The sequence below is a fragment of the Lepus europaeus genome, chromosome 10 (assembly GCF_033115175.1).
Source record: "Lepus europaeus isolate LE1 chromosome 10, mLepTim1.pri, whole genome shotgun sequence".
Classification (NCBI taxonomy): domain Eukaryota; kingdom Metazoa; phylum Chordata; class Mammalia; order Lagomorpha; family Leporidae; genus Lepus; species Lepus europaeus.
In genome coordinates, this window is record NC_084836.1 from 104,147,628 (window position 1) to 104,164,913 (window position 17,286).

At 58.2% G+C, this 17,286-nt stretch overlaps 1 protein-coding gene across 2 annotated transcripts in view; it reads right to left on the reverse strand.

Moving 5' to 3' along the window:
- Nucleotides 1–1,135: 1,135 nt before the first annotated feature.
- The window catches only part of MTCL2 (microtubule crosslinking factor 2), a 70,970-nt gene continuing 54,819 nt past the window's right edge, over nt 1,136–17,286 (reverse strand). Inside the window, exons 12-15 of one of the 2 annotated variants that reach the window (XM_062204157.1) lie at nt 14,216–14,287; nt 13,818–13,888; nt 10,044–11,412; nt 1,136–8,380 (exon numbers count right to left, since the gene is read on the reverse strand). In XM_062204157.1, coding sequence (XP_062060141.1) covers nt 8,228–8,380; nt 10,044–11,412; nt 13,818–13,888; nt 14,216–14,287 — 1,665 coding nt within the window. In that variant the 3' untranslated portion in view covers nt 1,136–8,227. The remainder of the gene's footprint in view (nt 8,381–10,043; nt 11,413–13,817; nt 13,889–14,215; nt 14,288–17,286) is intronic. The other variant, XM_062204158.1, reaches the window with a different exon arrangement.

A 17,286-nucleotide genomic window follows, 5' to 3' on the forward strand; every position in this document is an offset into this window, starting at 1 on the left:
CAGCTGAAACACCCACCTCTCTGGGGCCTCTCCTGCGGCCCCCGGACTGAAAACCCGCTGTCCCTCGCTGGCCTGGGAGGCTCCAGAGCCCGGGGAGGGAGCGGGCGCCACCAGTACTGGAGGTCTGGTTAAAAGGGGGCGGCAGCAGGAGCATGGTCGTCTGCCAGAGCAGTTGTCCCTGGACAGCTTTTGCACCCTGTGGTTCCAGCCTGCTGGCTCCAACAGACATCTGAGAGCAGAGATGCGCTCTTGGGCCCCGAAGATCACTTTCTGGGCTCAGCTCCTTCTGAGCGTTGGCCCCTCTTCGGCTCTTGGCTTGTCCGTGGCCCAGCCAGGACTGGCCCTCCTGGGGCCTGCTGAGACTACTGCTCACGGAGCCCCGGCCCAGTGTGTGCTCTGACTTGTGTCCAGTCCCTGCTTTGGATTCTCCCTGTCCACAGGATACATAAAAATTCTTTCCCTGTGAGGCACCGGGTGATCAGACCCAGCCTCTTTGGGTTCCCCAGTTCTGCTCCACTCTTCCTACCAGGCTTCCACACGGGCTGTTCCTCCCGAAGTCTCCTGCCTGCAGCACACCACTCTCCCTTCCCCCTGGCCAGCATCTTAGCCTCGGGTCCATGTAGGGTCCCTTCCTCTGCGGGGCCTTTCCCGATCCCTCAGTGCAACAGAAAACACACGTCTGAAATGTCTTTTTTTTTTTTTTTTAATGATAAATGTTTTTGAGTCTTGTAGTAAAGTTTAAATCTCTTTTTCTTCTGAATGCCTTGCATTTGTTCCCCAGTGGTCATTCCACACGTTTTGGGAGCGCCAGGGCATCAGCACCCAGCACCCAGAACAATGGGTGGCCCCTGCCAAGGACTCCACACCAGCCAGTGGCAGTGGCATTTCCTGGGTGTCCCCTTCCCAGCCCACGGCAGGTGAGGTGGAGTTGGGTTTTAAATCTGCAGGGGGCCAGCACAGTGGCTTAGATGAAGCCTCTGTCTACAGTGCCAGCATCCCATACGGGCACTGCTTTGAGTGCTCCCTGCTAATGCACCTGGGAAAGCAGTAGAAGATGGCCCAAGTGCTTGGGCCCCTGCACACCCATGTTGGAGACCTCAAAGAAGCTCCTGGCTCCTGGCTTAGCTTGGCCCAGACTCAGGCATTGTGGCCATTGGGGAGTGAACCAGTGGATGGAAGATATCTCCCTCTCTCTGTCTCTCTCTCTTCTCTGTAACACTTTCAAATAAATAATTTTTTTTTTTTTAATCCTCAGATGTTCTAATAAATCTGCAGGAGAAAGCCGACAGGAGGGCAGTCAATGACAAGTGCTTGTGTGACATACTTTATTTTCGATCTACAGCCATTAAAAACGCTTTGTAAGTTTACACTGTACAATTACGCGCATGTCTGAAATACGACACGGGGCGACACGGGGCGACACGGGGCAGGGGGCGCTGGTGGATGGGACTGCGGTTGTCTTCACACCCGATGCATCCTGGGAAGGAGCCTCCTGAAGACAGAAGTGGGAGGAGAGCAGACAGGAGGGACGCACAGTCGGCCCAAGGATGCCCTTGGTCCCTTCCCTCCCGAGGGCCTTTCCATGGGGGTCCCCAGGGCCCACGACTGCAGGACCCTTACCAGGAAAGCAGGCTGGGTGAGAAGGAGGCTTCACAGTATTGGCGGGGGTTTGGGAAGGGGTCGGGAGGAGGAGGAGGAGGAGGAGGAGGAGGAAGGTCGGCTGCTGGAGGGGAGGGGCTGCTTTTTGGCACTGTCTGCAAGGTCTCCCTGGAGCTGGGAGAAAGAGGAGGAACAGCTGGGGACTTAGGCTTCTTTCCTGGGAGTTAGGGTTCTTTCCATGTGAAGAGGCCATCTGGCTATGGTGAGGTTCCCGAGAGACACACTAACAGGGTCTTTCGCCTCCCGCCTCCCCAGGACTTCCATCCCCTGCCTGGCTGGCACCACCCACACAAACTTTTCTAAAACTCAGACACATGGGGAAGGTGAGCAAGGCTGGAACCAGGCCAGGGACAGCGAAAGGAAAAACTGCATGTCTTCTCTGGCCCCTCCAGCTTCCAGGAAGAGATTGTATTGCGTTGTTTGGGGCGTGGGGGGGATTGTTTCCAATCACAAGGTGAGGGTGCTGTTTTCCATTTGCTCTTGGCCTGGGCTGTGCCCAGTCTCTCAGGCTGCACTGACCGCTAGCCTAAGTCAGCAGTTGTCAAACTCGTGTGTCAGAACCCTCTGGAAGGCTCCTTAAAATCCAGCTTGCCGGGGCTTTCTCCAGAAGTTGTAATTCAGTGGGTGTTGGGTGGGGCTGACAATCTGCACTTTTAAGATCCCTGGGGATGTTCCTGCTGCTGGGACAGAGCTGGAGAACCACTGGCCTGGAAGGGGTGTCCTGTCCCAAGGCAGGGCCACAGAGCTGGGCACAGCTGGCGATGGATGTGGGGCGAGCCCCACTGTGCGGAGGAGTAGACTAAGGCACAGAGATCAGCGGTGGAACTGAAAGGAGCCAGGACAGCAGGGCCCAGCGGGCGGACAGGATCACCCTCCTGCTCACCATCGGATCCTAAACTAGGAGGGCCAGAGAAGTTAGGGGGTCTGCCCAGATGTGGGCTACGTCTCCAGACCTGACTGCCTTAGCTCTGCAAAGCTCCACGAGGCCTGGTGTCCAGCAAGCTGGTGGTGGACATGGAGAGTGGGAAACCAGGCTGATGGGATGGATGGGGGGAGAGAAGTGTCCGAGGAGGCTGAAGGAGGGCAGGTGGTGGGCAGGAGCCCTGAGCCAGTGACTCAAGCCCAGCACCACATCCTCAGTCACTTCTGGGCCTGGGGTCTGTGCGTTCTGCAAACTGTCTAGTGTTGGGCTGAGAGTAGCCAAGGCCAGAGCCAGGACGAGCTGTTCTGCAGGAGGGGAGGCCCAAGGGGGAAGGGAGGAGTCGGTTTTGGAAGTCCAATGGAGAGACAGATGGACAGATGACCAGAGATGGACAGAAGAATCCAAGTCAGGCTGCACCTGCTTTACAACCAAAGCCATCCAAGAGGCAGGGAAAGTGCAGTGGGTGCCGTGGGAGGCTGTGGGTGGGGAAGACAGTGTGGCCTGAGGCTGGGACTGGCAGGATGTGGTTCTGAACTGGGAGATCCTGGGGCAGGACAGGTCCAGTGAGCAGCGCTGGCAAGGCTGATGCCTCCTGACATGAGGAAAGAGGCCTCCCTGGTGTGAGTAGTCACAACACGAAGCAACCCGGCACCCCAGAGCCCACCAGATCTGTGAGCAAACATAGGAGCTGGGGGCCACAGACAGGACGCTTCCCTGATACGGTGGAGATGTGAGCTGGAGGCACGGAGGGCTGCTGAGATGACGGAAAACCCGGGAGGAGCAGAGTTGGGGTGGGCGTCCCAGGAGGGCTGAGAGCTGGGGCCCAGGAGAGGAAAGCGTAGCCATTGGCCAGGGCCACCCCATAAGGTGGCAGAAACCAGAGAGAAGAGGAGGCAGAAGAAGGGGAGCTGTGGAAGGAGGTGATGAGAGAGAGGATGGGTGGGAGGTAGGGAGCAAATTGAGCCCAGAAAGCCAGGGCAGCGTCTCACTCGTGTCTCACTCACCCCTGGGGACGTAGGACCTTCTCGGGGTAGGAAACCTGGGTCTGCCCTTGGCTGTGCCCCTGGCCTGGTGTGTGACCTTGGGTGAGCCATTCCCTGCTCCGGGCTTGAATTTTCCTTGGAAAACACAAGGGGATTAGACACAAAGGACTAATGTCGTATGACTTTTACCTACAGGAGCTGCCTGGAAGAGGCCGATTCCTAGAAGTGGGACCGAGGTTACCATGGGCCAGCGCTGGGGAGGGCAAACAGAGCAGAACTGCAGAGTTTGGGAAGATGGAAAAGTTCGGGGAATGAGACTGGTGACGGCTTTACGTCGTTGTGAATCAACGCCACTCTAAAATGGTTAAAATAGCTGACACTGTGTTATGGATATTTTGGCACAACTCAACAAAAATGAGGGCACTGGTCCGGATTCTCCAGGGCTCACGAGGAGGTGGGGGTGGCAGCCCCGGGGCCAGAGCACTTGGCATCGCTTAGAACCTGCACTGTTCCAGGCGGACCCTCAGGCACAGTACTGCATTTGGTCCTCACCACGGCCACATGAGGTAGAAGACATTATCCCCACTTCACAGCTGGGGACACGGAGACACAGGCTAGCCACGTGGTCAGTCATTCAAGTTGGTGGCAGCTTGTCGTTTTTAGAAAATGGTCACCTGGGAAACACTCTTGTACCTTAGCATCACCTGCGGAAGCAGCGGCCAGCTGGGCGGCCTCTGAAGGCTCATGCCAGGAGCCAGCAGGACAGTTTGTCTCCTGGACAAACAGGGCAGTGACAGAAACCTGACGTGCTTGTCTTTTCATCATGGCTGCCAGGAAAGCCAAGAGCGAGATCTCACTGCGGGATTACGGGCATCGCCACAGGGACATCTGGAGAAGGATTTGTCTTGCTTTTTAACTTTTTCTTGCCCTATGAAATACACATGACCGAAATTCTAAATTGTCTCTGATGCATTTGAAATCGTTGGGATAATTAAATTAAAAATAAATCACAGTTTGGTGGTTGAGGACCAGGTCCCCTCAGTACCAGCCCAGTGTGACTAGTGCTCTTTTTAAGAACAGTGGCCTATGGGTGGGCGTCTAGTGTAACAGCTAAGGTGTGGGTTAGGATGCCCAAGTTCCATATCTGCGTGCCTGGGTTCAATGCCCCCACCCAGCTCCCAGCTCCAGCTCCCCGCTAATTAATGTGGACCCTGGGGGGCTGCGGTGATGGATCAAGTAATCAAGTTGATGCCACCCAAGTGAGAGACCAGACTGGGTGCTTCCTCGTCTGTTGCTGGCATTTGAGGAGTGACCCAGTGGATGGGGGCTCTCTGCCTCTCAAATAAACACATACATAAATAATGAGCAAATGATGGCCTAATGGTCAAGGTTCTGGAGAAGAGGAGGTGATTCCTAAATAGTAAAGTGCTCTGGGCAGTGTGCGGAGGGCATTCTTACTGTGGTTGTTAGCAAAGGGGCAGTGGGAGCATGGGGCGCTGATGGGGGCGGGGAAGAACCAGGATACTGCATGGTGATGAAACCATGAATGGAGCATGGGAGTGGCCATGGTGGAGCCCTGCTGGCACCAGCGTGTAAGATGGTTAAGTCTTTGGGCCCTCATTGTTGCTACCTACGAGGCCAGCAAGTAGGAGAGTGTCCATGGGGAAAACAAAGGGCTGGCCCCATTCTCAGTTCACAGAAAGCAAGACCTGTTGGTGGGGAAAGAACTGGGAGGAGCTCGGGGGAACTGGGTTCTGATGCCCTGCGTATACAGGCCTGCACCCAAGTGTTCTGATTTTCCTGTTAAGTACAGTCTCCGCTGTCCCCAGGAGGGTCTAATTTGGCCCTGGGAAGAAGATGGACTTAAGAAATATGAGGCCACACAGTTTAGGGTCAACCACGCCGACTGGTCAGCCTTTTCTTCCCAACCAACCATGCGGATCTGAGCCAAGTGCTCTGCAGGGGATTGGGACCCCAGGGTTCCTTGGGACTTTGGTTGAAGATAGAGTGGAGATGGGGGAAGAGAAGGAGGGAGGATGGGGAGGGGCCCTAGGGAGGAGCTAGAAGGGCCTGGCAGGAAAAGGCAGAGGGGGAGCAGGAAGGGAGGAAAGGAGGAAGGGCAGCGTTCCTTCCCGGGACCTCAGTCCTCCAGGGCAATCCCCGCTGTGGGTCAGGCAGTTTTCTGCTTTGGGAATGTTACTAAGACTTCAAAGGCAGTGGAAGCAACAAACAAATTTAGAAATTACATTCCGAAAGAGTATTACAAACCAACCCCCCACCCCAAAAAAGAAAACACAACCAGTTACCAAGTAAAACGCTAAAAATCAAACCAAACCGATATTTACATGTAACATTGTCATCCCCAAGAAACCCTCCTCCCCTGCCCCCGCCCCGCCCAGAGGCTTCTGCAGGAAGCATGAGGCATGGCCTGGCACGGTGGTGTGCAGGAAGTGGAGACCTGGGCGCGACCGGAGACCAGGATCTGCAGCCTCTGGCACGGGCTGGGTACTAGGAGGCTGGAGCTGAGACAACAGAGACGGCAGGATGACCCCACACGAGGACGATGGTAAGGCTGAGCCGTCCCAAAGGCTCACACGGATTTCTGCCCAGGGCTGACAGTGGCTCCCTGGACCCCTGCAGCTCTGGGAGGTGGCAGAAGGCCTCTGGCGGCTTGTGGCCTGGTGTGAATCCCCTCACCTGGAGATGACCTTGGAGGGACTCCCCTGACCTTGTGGATGGGAGCAACAGCATCCCAGAGGGGACCTGACCTGTGGCTCCACGGGCTGGCCTGCTCTGCCCCCCAAGTCACTAGGGCACGAGGAAGCAGCTGGTAGGACTGACGGGACCCTGGCACTCTGTCGACAGAGCATGGAAGCGAACTCTGGATAACAGGTGACTCTGAAGAGGTAAGGCTGGGAACTGGCAGGTGGCTGATGGGAGCACAGGGGTCTCTTGAGTCCCGGCGGCAAGCTAACAGAGCCCCTGGGACTCCCAGCCAGTCCCAGGAGGGCTGTGTGTCTGTGTGTATGCAGGCAGGAGTGTAGCCAAAACGGCGCACTGGCCCCGAGGGGAGGCCCTCCTCTCTGTGTGGTGATGAGCCATGCTGCAATCCTTCTGGGGGCTCTGGCAGCGCCACGGGCCATGGGCAAGGGCAGGAGAGCCATGGGAGGCTGTAAGGCTAAGGGGAGAGGCTGGTGAAGAGGCTGGCAGTCTGGTGAGAACCGAGGCGGGCCAGGGCGCTTTCAGACCCGTGTGCAAAGCTGCAGTAAACATTCGTGACGTTCAGTCCTGTTTTCCCGTGAGCTCTCACCTGGGGACCGGGAAGGGTTCTCCATGCTCTTGATGGAGCTTTGCTAATCCATGCTGGACTCACTGTGAAAAAGGAAGTGTGTTGGAAGCAGGGAGGAAAATGAGGCGGGAAATGGAGACTGTCTGGGGACTGGGGCCTCTGCCCTGCCAGGGCCGGCGAGTACCAGGTGTGGCTCACAAGCCATGCTCTAAGGTCAGCGGTGGTGGGGAGCACCGGCAGGGCCCCTCCTAAAGTAACCAGGAGACCACAGCCTGGGCACGCCCCTCCATCCGAGGAAGCCCTGCATTGTCCCAGCAGCAAGGACATGTGTCCTAGCCACCAATAAATTACCTTAGGGACTCTGGGGTAAATTAAATTATTAAAATAAACCACCTTAAATATAAAGAAAAATTCAAATAAACAACCTAACAAGAAATGTTTCCAGGCCCTAGTCGATGGCTGTGGCCCGGGGCATCGGCCTCCTGGAGCCTCCTTGGCCTGACCTGGCCAAGTGGGAGTCTCTCACAGGGAGTATTTGAGCCCTCCACCAGCTGCAGGATGTAAACACGGTGGCAACGTGGTGCCCCTTCCAGGGAGCCAGGGACGTGGGCCCCACGGATCAAGGCAGTGGGTGTGTAGGCATTTATCTATGCACCAGGTCTTGAGACGAACTCTACCTACTCTGTCCTCAGGAGGCTCCTGGGGAGACCGGGCCCCTCCAATCACCTTGGCAAGGGAGGCAATTCCAATGGCCGCCCGCCCCCGATCCCTGCCATTCCCACCCCCTCTCCCAGTGTTTGCTGCATCCAGGTACGGGCAAAGAGATCCAGGGCTCCAGGGTTCCAAGCAGGTACTTGGCCTTGGCTACCGCCCTATCATACCCCCCCTCCCCAGGGTGCCAGAAACCCAGAGCAGCAGGGTGGGCGGAAGAGGTGATAGTGGCGGTGGGAAGGAGGGGACGGTGATGACGCCCAGCCCAGTCCACGAGGGTGAGCCCACAAGCGAAGCCCGTTCTTCCCCGTGGGCCTGTTCCCCAAGGGCACGGCCAGGAGTCTCGCCCTTCCCAAGCTCTTCCAAGAGGCGGGCACGGGTGGAACCAGCTTGCCCTCAGGACTCGGGGATCGGCTCCCAGCGGCCCGCTCTGTGGATGCTCCGAAGCCATTCTGGTCTTTCTCCTACTCGCTGCGTTCTCCAAGGAAGCTGGAGGTCAAGACCACGCTTTACCTTGACGTGACAGCGCTCTCTGGTGGTGGCGCAGCTGCTGTCCCTGCAGGGCTGGGCGATGCTGAGGGCACGGCCCCTTGCCTCGTCTCTGCTGGTTCTTCTGCCATCCAGGGATGGGGGCTGGTTGAGGCGGGGAGCTCGGCTGCTCTGTCACTCGCTCGGAGGGGCTGCCCTCTCCTCCCCGCCCCAGCCAGACTCAGAAGGGTGCAGCCTGCACTTGGAGGGAGAGTGACGGATGGCGGAGCGGGACGGCCGGGCGAAGCAGGAGGCCAGAGACTGCGCGCTGCAGTCACAGACAGCATCCTAGGATGAGGGAGAGCAGACGTTATGGGGAGCCGGGAGGCGCTGGCCACCAGGGGCTGGGCAGCTGGCCAACAAGGAACTGGGGCTCCACGGTGCCCATGGGCCAGTTCTCAGAGGCCACCACCCCTCTCTGGACCAAGTCCTCTTTTATTGTTTTTATCCCACCAGACCAGGATGGGTCGTTCATTCTAGCACGTGCTAAATCACACACAGCAGCAAGTGAACAGGGTCCCTGGTCCCGCACCCCAGAGGAAAGTCCCAGCACCCACCCGCCCACCAGAAGGACCTTGTTCCCAGCAGCCCACTTTGCCACCACCAAGCAGGGACACTTTTCTGTCACTTGAATGTCTAGAACCCCTTCTTTTTTAATGGCTCTGTAGGATTCTACTGAATGAAAATTATTTATCCAATTCACATTTTGAAAAACTGGTCTGAGATCAGTAACACCGGTTTGATTTATTTCAGTGTTTTTAAAGAGAGAGATCTTCCATCTACGGTTCAGTCCCCAAATGGCTTCAACAGCCAGGTCTGGGCCAGGCTGAAGCCAGGAGCCAGGGACTCCACCCTGGTCTCCCACGTGGATGACAGGGGCCCAGGCACTTGAGCCGTCACCTGCTGTACCCCCGAATTCTGCAGCCCTCTCGTGCTTTATTCCTCTGCTCTCTCCCAGCCGGCTGCCTTCTCAGAAGACCTTTTAGGGGTGGGTGTTTGGCCTGGTGGATAGGCTGCAGGTTGGGTCACTCACATCCCATATCTGAGAGCCTGGGTTCAGTTCATTTCTCTGGCTTCTGGGGCGAGCGTCTTGCTAATTGCACACCCTGGGATGCAGCCTTGATGGTCCAAGAAGTTGGATTCCGGCCGGCGCCATGGCTTAACAGGCTAATCCTCTGCCTTGTGGCCCCAGCACACCGGGTTCTAGTCCCGGTTGGGGCGCCGGATTCTCTCCCGGTTGCCCCTCTTCCAGGCCAGCTCTCTGCTATGGCCCGGGAAGGCAGTGGAGGATGGCCCAGGTCCTTGGGCCCTGCACCCGCATGGGAGACCAGGAGAAGCACCTGGCTCCTGGCTTCAGATCAGCGAGATGCGCCGGCCGCGGCGGCCATTGGAGGGTGAACCAACGGCAAAAAGGAAGACCTTTCTCTCTGTCTCTCTCTCTCACTGTCCACTCTGCCTGTCAAAAAAAAAAAAAAAAGAAGTTGGATTCCTTCTATCCATGCGGAAGACCTGGTTTGAGTTCTCAGCTCCAGGCTTCAGCCTGGCCCAGCCCCAGCCGTAGCAGGCATTTGGGGAGCAAGCCAGCAATTGGGAGATTTCTCTCTCTCTCTTTCTCTCTGTGTCTTTCAAGAATGGATTAGAGCCCAGTGTTGTGGTGCAGCAGGTTAAGCCACAGCTTGCGATGCAAACATCCCACAGTGGAGTGCTTGTTCAAGTCCCAGCTGCTCGCTTCTGATCCAACTTCCTGCTAATGCACCTGGGAAGGCAGTGGAAGAGGGCCCAAGTGCTCAGTAGGCACTCGAGAAGTGAACCAGCAGATGGAAGATCTCTCTCTCCTTTCTTTTTCTGCCTTTCAAGTAGATGAAAATAAATTTTAAAAACCAACCACAAGAACTTGGACTTCGTAAGCAAACCCGCCTCCCCAGAAAACGCGCAGACCGCAGCCGCCTACCTCGTTGGGCAGGGCCGCGGCGCCGTCTCCCTCCCGGGGGCCGCTGTCCTTCCCCAGCTGGGGCAGGGTGGCAGCGGCAGCTCTGTCCTCGCTACTGCCCGACTTGCCCGCCTTCTTGCTGAGGATCCTGGCCACGCCCTCGGGCTGCTGGAAACTGGCCGGGGACAGCGGCTCCGGCTTCCGGGTGCCATCGTCCCCCGCGGAGGCAGCAGCGGCGGCGGTGGGGCTGGGGGCGCGGCCGCACACGTTGCGGAAGAACTCCTGCACGAGGCCGTACTTGGGCTGCTCCGGCCTGGCCCGGCCCTCGGACACGCCCAGCTTCCAGACGGACTCGGTGCTGCCGGAATGCTCCACCACGCTGAAGAGGCTGGACAGCCCGTCGTTGATGTTCCTGAGCACGGGGCTGTCCCGCGTGGTGGTGGAGCGGGCCCAGGCCGAGCCGTTCTGCTTGCCCTGGTGCAGGTTCCACAGGCTGCGGTCCTTGGCGCCGTCCAGCTTGGACACGGAGCGCCGCTGCAGCTTGGGCGAGCCGTACTTGGGCGAGCAGCAGGGCCGCTCGATGCGCGCGTGCACCTTGTCCAGCGAGGACGAGAGCTGCTTGCTGCGCACCGCCGCCAGCGAGGAGCTGCGCGGTGACCAGCTCTTGCCGTGCAGGCTGCCGCCGCGCGGCGGGTCGGTCTGCAGGCCCACGCTGACCGTGCGGGTGGTCTGGGTGCCCACGCTGGCCAGGCCCCCCGTCTGGCTGGATGTGCTCTTCACTTTCCTCTCCAGCGAGCCTGAGCGCATGGCCTGGCGCACGCAGTTGGTGATCTCCTTCATGTCGTCGCTCATGTTACGGGACATCTCGAAGTCGTGCAGGGCCGCGGGGAAGCCCGGCCCGGCCGCAGAGGGGCTGCTGCCCGAGCCCGCGTCCAGGCGCTGCCGTGAGAAGTTGCACAGCCACCGGCTGTAGGCGCTCGCGGCCAGCCCGTCTGCCTCGGCCGACTCCTTGGGCTTGGCGGTGGTGAAGAGGAAGCCGGGCTCGATGAGGATCTTGCCCTCCTTGTCGTGGACCACGGGGACGCCCAGGCGCCGGGCCACCGGGGGGCTGTAGTACACCCGGATGCCCGTCTTGTCGGGGGCCGTGTAGCTGCGCTGCATCTGCCTGCCCGCGGGGTCCTGGCAGGCCAGGGGGCCCAGGCGGCTGCAGTCCAAGGGCGAGAGCCCGGACTTCTCCTTGGCACCTTTCTCCTGCTCCCCGGGCTCGGAGCTCACAAAGCCGAAGGCAGGGCTGGCGGGCAGCTTCTTGCCCCGGGCGTCACCGCCGGCCAGGTAGGGGGAGCAGTCCAGCAGACTTTCAAACTCGGACATGGAAGAAACGGATTTGGTCCTGAGGAGGGCGGAGGAGGAGGGAAGGTGGTGTTAGTGGAAGCATAAGGCAGGTGTAGAAGTCCACAGGTGTAGGAATTAATGACACATTTAGGGTGGGCAGTTGGTGCAGTGGCTAAGATACTGCTTGGGATGCCCACATCCATACCGGAGTGCTTCCAGCCAAGACCCACATCCATCCTGACGCCAGCTTCCCGCCGACGTGCACCCTGGGAGGCAGAGCTGATGGCTCAAGTACTCCGGTCCTTGTCTCCTGCATGGGAGATCTGCATTGAGTTCTGGGGCTCCTGGCTTCAGCCTGACCCAGCCCTGGCTACTGCAGGCATTTGCAAAGTGAACCAGTGAATGGAAGATCTCTGTTTCTCTGCCTTTCAAGCCAATAAAACAAAATAATTAGAATACACCAACTAAAACATTAGTTTATTTTGGTCCCCCCAAAAAGTTGAAATCCACGCATACAAGAGGTCTTCAAAGAGTTCACGGAAAATGCATATTATGAAAAAAAAACTGCCGGCACCGCGGCTAAATAAGTTAATCCTCCGCCTTGCGGCGCCGGCACACCGGGTTCTAGTCCCGGTCGGGGCGCCGGATTCTGTCCCGGCACTCTTCCAGGCCAGCTCTCTGCTGTGGCCAGGGAGTGCAGTGGAGGATGGCCCAAGTGCTTGGGCCCTGCACCCACATGGGAGACCAGGAGAAGCACCTGGCTCCTGGCTTCGGATCAGCACGGTGTGCTGGCCACAGTGCGCCAGCCGCGGTGGCCATTGGAGGGTGAACCAACGGCAAAGGAAGACCTTTCTCTCTGTCTCTCTCTCACTGTCCACTCTGCCTGTCAAAAACAAACAAAAAAACCCAAACAAACAAAAAAAACTGTGCATGGATTTTGAGATTTTCTGGACCAAAATAAAATCTTTTTCAAATACTTTTTTGAAAGGCAGACTGCCAGGGGTGAGGGTGAGGCTGAGAGAGGCAGAGAGAGAAGGAGAGCTCTTCCATCCAGTAATTCACTCTCCATACGCCTGCGACATCTGGGGCTGGGCCAGGTCAAGGTCAGGAGCCTGGAACTCCACCCTGGTCTCCCACATTGGGGGCAGAAACCAAGTACTTGAGCCACCATCTGCTGCCTTCCCAGTCATACTAGCAGGAAGCTGGATGGGACGTGGAGGAGCCAGGACTTGAACCGGGCACTCCACATAGGATGTGGGCATCCCCGGTGGCAGCTTGACCCCCTGGACCTCCACACCTGCCCCAGGAAACTCATCCTGTAATCCTGTTTCCACACAGACTCTGTGGAGTGCTCCTGTACACTGCGCACGGTGCCGACGGACCTGCCGGGCCAGGCACGGCAGCAGGGCACAGACTGAGGGGAGCCAGCTCACCTCTTGCGGAAGACACTGCTGGTGCCCTGCCCACATCCTCCCTGCACTCCCGTCTGCTCGCTCTGACCACCTGCTTCCCTCTGCCTGAGGGCATGTGTCGGGCTGGGCGATCACACCTGTCCTCCAGATAGAGAAAGCTACACACAGCGTGTGGTTTGTGCCCCTGAACACAGCCTTGAACGCACAGCAGGCGGGGGTTTGGGAGTGAGCACTCTGGCCCCGTTCCCGGGCTGGGGGCACTCGGGGCTGCACACTCCGCTCAGCCTGGCAGAGCTCCTCCGTGACAGTGAGCTCAGCGGCCCCGGACAACGGGGGCGGAGATGCCTTTTCTTGACGGCGCTCCCTTCCCCGCTTCACCTCCAGGCGCACCCCGGATCCTCCTGCCCTGGAATCCTCGTCTCAAGTTTTGCTTCTAGGGGAGTCCAAAGAAGTCACCCCGTGGTCAGCACAGCCCCAGCAGGTGCATCTCCTGAAGCCCTGGAAGTGCCAGGTGTGTGGGAGCACGGGGCCCACGTGTCAGGAGGCTCCGGTAGCTCCAGGAGGCCGCTCGTCATCCCGGACACACAGACCCGGGCATCGGGCCAAGCCGCAGAGCCGCACCCGGCTGCAGAGGGATTCCTTCTCTGCTGGTTCCGGTCGGTTCCCCTCACTCCCCTCACAGGTTTCCTAATGCTGCAGACTCAGTCCCTGGAGACTTGGAGGCCCCGGGCCACAGCACAGGGCTGGGCTCAAAGACAAGCACCCCAGGGAGGCGTGCAGGACGGGACTCGCCCAGCTTGAGAGGCAGCACGAAGAATTCCAGGGGAACCAATCAGTTCCTCTCGCACTGGGGAAAGAAAGCTGGGACCCCGGTTTTCCCTGCCTAGCATCTAACAAGTCCTCCACCACGCTGGACGGCCCGTGGCCAGGCTGCCCAGCTCCTGAGTGGCTCAGGTGCTCTCTCCCAGCAGATGAGCTCCGGAGGTGGACACACGGGTGGGGGGGTGACAAGGTGGAGGGAGGGGGGCAGGCGGGGGTGGGGCTGCAGCACCTCTTTAAGCCGGTTCCCCCGAGCTCCGCTTCTGACACCGCCTCCTTGTGGTGGATCTTCTCACTGCGCGCCTGTCAAGGAGGGTAGACAGGAAGGGTCAGCGCTGGCCACCAGGGCGCCAAGGAAGGAAGGGGACGGGAAGCCAGGCTTGGGGCTGCCCCCGGACCTCCAGGCCCCAAGTGTCCTCATCCGTGTAGCAGGTACGATGACATCAGCAGTGACCGGGAGTGCCACTGGCCACAGGAGAGACACAGGGCTGAAGGGCCGTCGTGTGAGGGTGTGACCTGGGGGGGCCTGCCCCCTACCTGGTTAGCCAGCTCCTGTGCCATCCCCCACGAGCTGGACTCTGCAGTCCAGCCAGGGCCCAAGACGGCCCTGGCGGCAGGGACCCCGCTCACCTCCTTCCAGCTGCTGTCCTGCTTCTCCAGGTCAGAGTGCTTCAGGGCCCAGGGGTCGGCAGCCTTCTGCAGCTGGGCGGGAATCAAGCGGGCAGGTGAGTGGCAGGCACCACTGGTGAGCCCGGCCCCATTCAGGGCAGGGTCCTACCAGCCTCTGCCACTCAGAGAACCTACACCATGGCCCAGGAGCCATCTTCTCAGTGGTCCGCAGTGCTGAGCCACCCCCGGGGTGGGGAAGGCGACTGGGAAAATGGTAATGAGATGACCCTCTTGTGAGCCTCCCGACTGTGTTACTGCATCCAAGGCAGTTGCTGCTGTGTCCGGTCACCTGCAGTGCATGGAGCGGCCAGGACGGCCACACGGCAGCTCTCTCACACCAGAGTGGTGAAGAGAAGTCCCAGGGACGCCCAGCCCTGCTCCTCTGTGGTGGCCATCGCTAGAGGACCCCACACTCCTTCCCTCCGAGCCACGAGGCTCCCTCCGGCTCTCTGGCTTGCCACCCTCTTGAAGCCCCACAGCCTCTAGGGGGCACACGATGGAACCCTCTTGCAGGCACACGTTGGTGAATTTAATCCGCACAGCAACCGCATGAAGTAGGTGTAACTGTGCTTATTCCCATTTCCCAGAAGAGGATCCAGACAGGAGGCGAGGAACCTGTCCACAGCTGGGCAGCTGCATGAGCCACGACAGTGTGGCAGATCCTGTGGCTCAGTGCGCCCCAGCCCGCGCCCCAGTCTGAGCCATCTGTCACTGCAACCTTCTCTGGGCAGTGGAGACCCGCCACTGACAGACAAAAGGCCAGGCCAGCGGCGGGGCGAGTTCCTGTTTATTCTCCCAAGCTTACAGGGGAGCAGGCTGAGGGCGGAATTTGCCAGAAAGCTGCCCCTTGCTTGGCTTCTTCTCCTGGCCTGTCCTAGTTTCCTCCATCCCGTAACAAATCACTTGCACCCCAGCTATGCAGCCCAGTGTGGCTCTCCCAGGACCGCGCCCACGGGAGCACTCCAAGTGCCACGTCCCAGAACATGGTGTTCTGAAAGCACTGCAAAGTTTGGCCTAGGATCATTCCAGACTGATTGATTGGTTTGTCTGTCTGAAAGGCAGAAACGGAGAGAGACAGAGAGATTCATCTCCTATCCTGTGGTTCACTCCCGAAGTGATTGCAACAGCCCAGGCTGGGTCAGGTAGAAGCTAAGGGCCAAGAACTCAATCCAGGGGCCAGCAATGTGGCGCAGTGGGTTAAAGCCCCAGCCTGCAGCACCGGCATTCCATATGGGCGCAGGTTCTAGTTCTGGCTGCTCCTCTCCTGATCCAGCTCTCTGCTATGGCCTGGGAAAACAGTAGAAGATGGCCCAAGTCCTTGGGCCCCTACACCTGCATGGTAGACCTGGAAGAAGCTCCTGGCTCCTGGGTTGTATCAGCTCAGCTCTGGCCGTTTGCAGTCATGTGAGAAGTGAACTAGTGGAATGGAAGACTTCTCTCTCTCTCTGGCTCTACCCCTCTCTGTAACTGTTTCAAAGAAATAAAATAATTCTTAAAAAAAAAAAAAAAAAACAAAAAAAACCTCAATCTGACAGAGACCCTAAGACTTGAGCTATCACCTGCTGCCCCCAGGGTGTGCGTTAGCAGGAAGCTGGAATTGGAAGCAGAGCTGAGACCCAAACCCAGGAAGTCTGATATGGGATGAGGGCGTCCCAAGCAGCGTTTTAACTGCTGCACCAAATGCTTCTTTTATGGATAGGAATTCAGTCTAAGGCGCAAAGGGATCTGCTTTCTACCTGATCCAGGGAGTGTTCAGGGCCCCCTGTATCATGAGGCACAGGCCCCTGGTGTGTGTGACCCTCAGGGCCGCTCCGGCCTGTGGGGGAGTGGGCAGGGCTTGGGAGTTCTGGCCTTGTCCCTCACTCGCTTTATGACCCTGAGCAAGTCAGTTTGCCTTGGTCTCCTCATCTGAAAATGGAGTTTAGTGACCGTGACCCTGCGAGGCTGCCAGAGACCTTCACCTGCGTCAGGAACCAGAGAGAAGCACAGCATGTTACGCCGGGGCTGGTGGACATGTCTAAGACACAGCAAAACAGGCCCTTCCCCTCCTCGTGCTGGTAGAAATGCAACTGGTCAGGCTGGCGCCGTGGCTTAACAGGCTAATCCTCTGCCTTGCGGCGCCGGCACACCGGGTTCTAGTCCCGGTTGGGGCGCCGGATTCTATCCCGGTTGCCCCTCTTCCAGGCCAGCTCTCTGCTATGGCCCGGGAAGGCAGTGGAGGATGGCCCAGGTCCTTGGGCCCTGCACCCACATGGGAGACCAGGAGAAGCACCTGGCTCCTGGCATTGGATCAGTGAGATGCACCGGCTGCAGCAGCCATTGGAGGGTGAACCAATGGCAAAAAGGAAGACCTTTCTCTCTGTCTCTCTCTCTATCCACTGTCCAAAAAAAAAAAAAAAAAAAAAAAAGAAATGCAACTGGTCAAGTCCGTGCAGGAGGGGTTGGCGCTGTGGCATAGTAGGTAAGCCACTGCTTGCATCCCATGTGGGTGCTGGTTGGAATCCCGGCTGCTCCACTTCCAATCCAGCTCCCTGCTATTTGCCTGGGAAAGCAGCGGAAGATGACCCAGGTCCTTGGGCCCTTTCACCCACGTGGGAGACCCAGATGGAGTTCCTGGCTCCTGACTTTGGCCTGGCCCAGCCCTGGCTGTTGTGGCCATTTGGGGAATGAATCAGTAGATGGAAGACATCTCTTTCTCTCTCTCTCCCTCTCTTCTTCCCTCTCTTTCTCTTTAACTCTGTTTTTCAAATAAATAAATAAATCTTAGGGGAAAAAAGCAGCCTTGCAGGAGAGCCGGCCTGACAGCCTCCATCAGCTATGAATGCACACGATGCACCTGCCCTTGAACTTGGCCACTTCACTTCCGGGAATCATCCTACCAAGGTTGTCGTACGTGTGCAGGAAAAAATGTGCACCACGATGTCTACTGAGGCACTGCTTTTAACAGCAGAAAACTGGAAACGATTGTGTCAGTGTGGAGGAATAAATTCTGGTTTCTCTAATTTAGGAGTACCAAGCACAGTGACACTGAC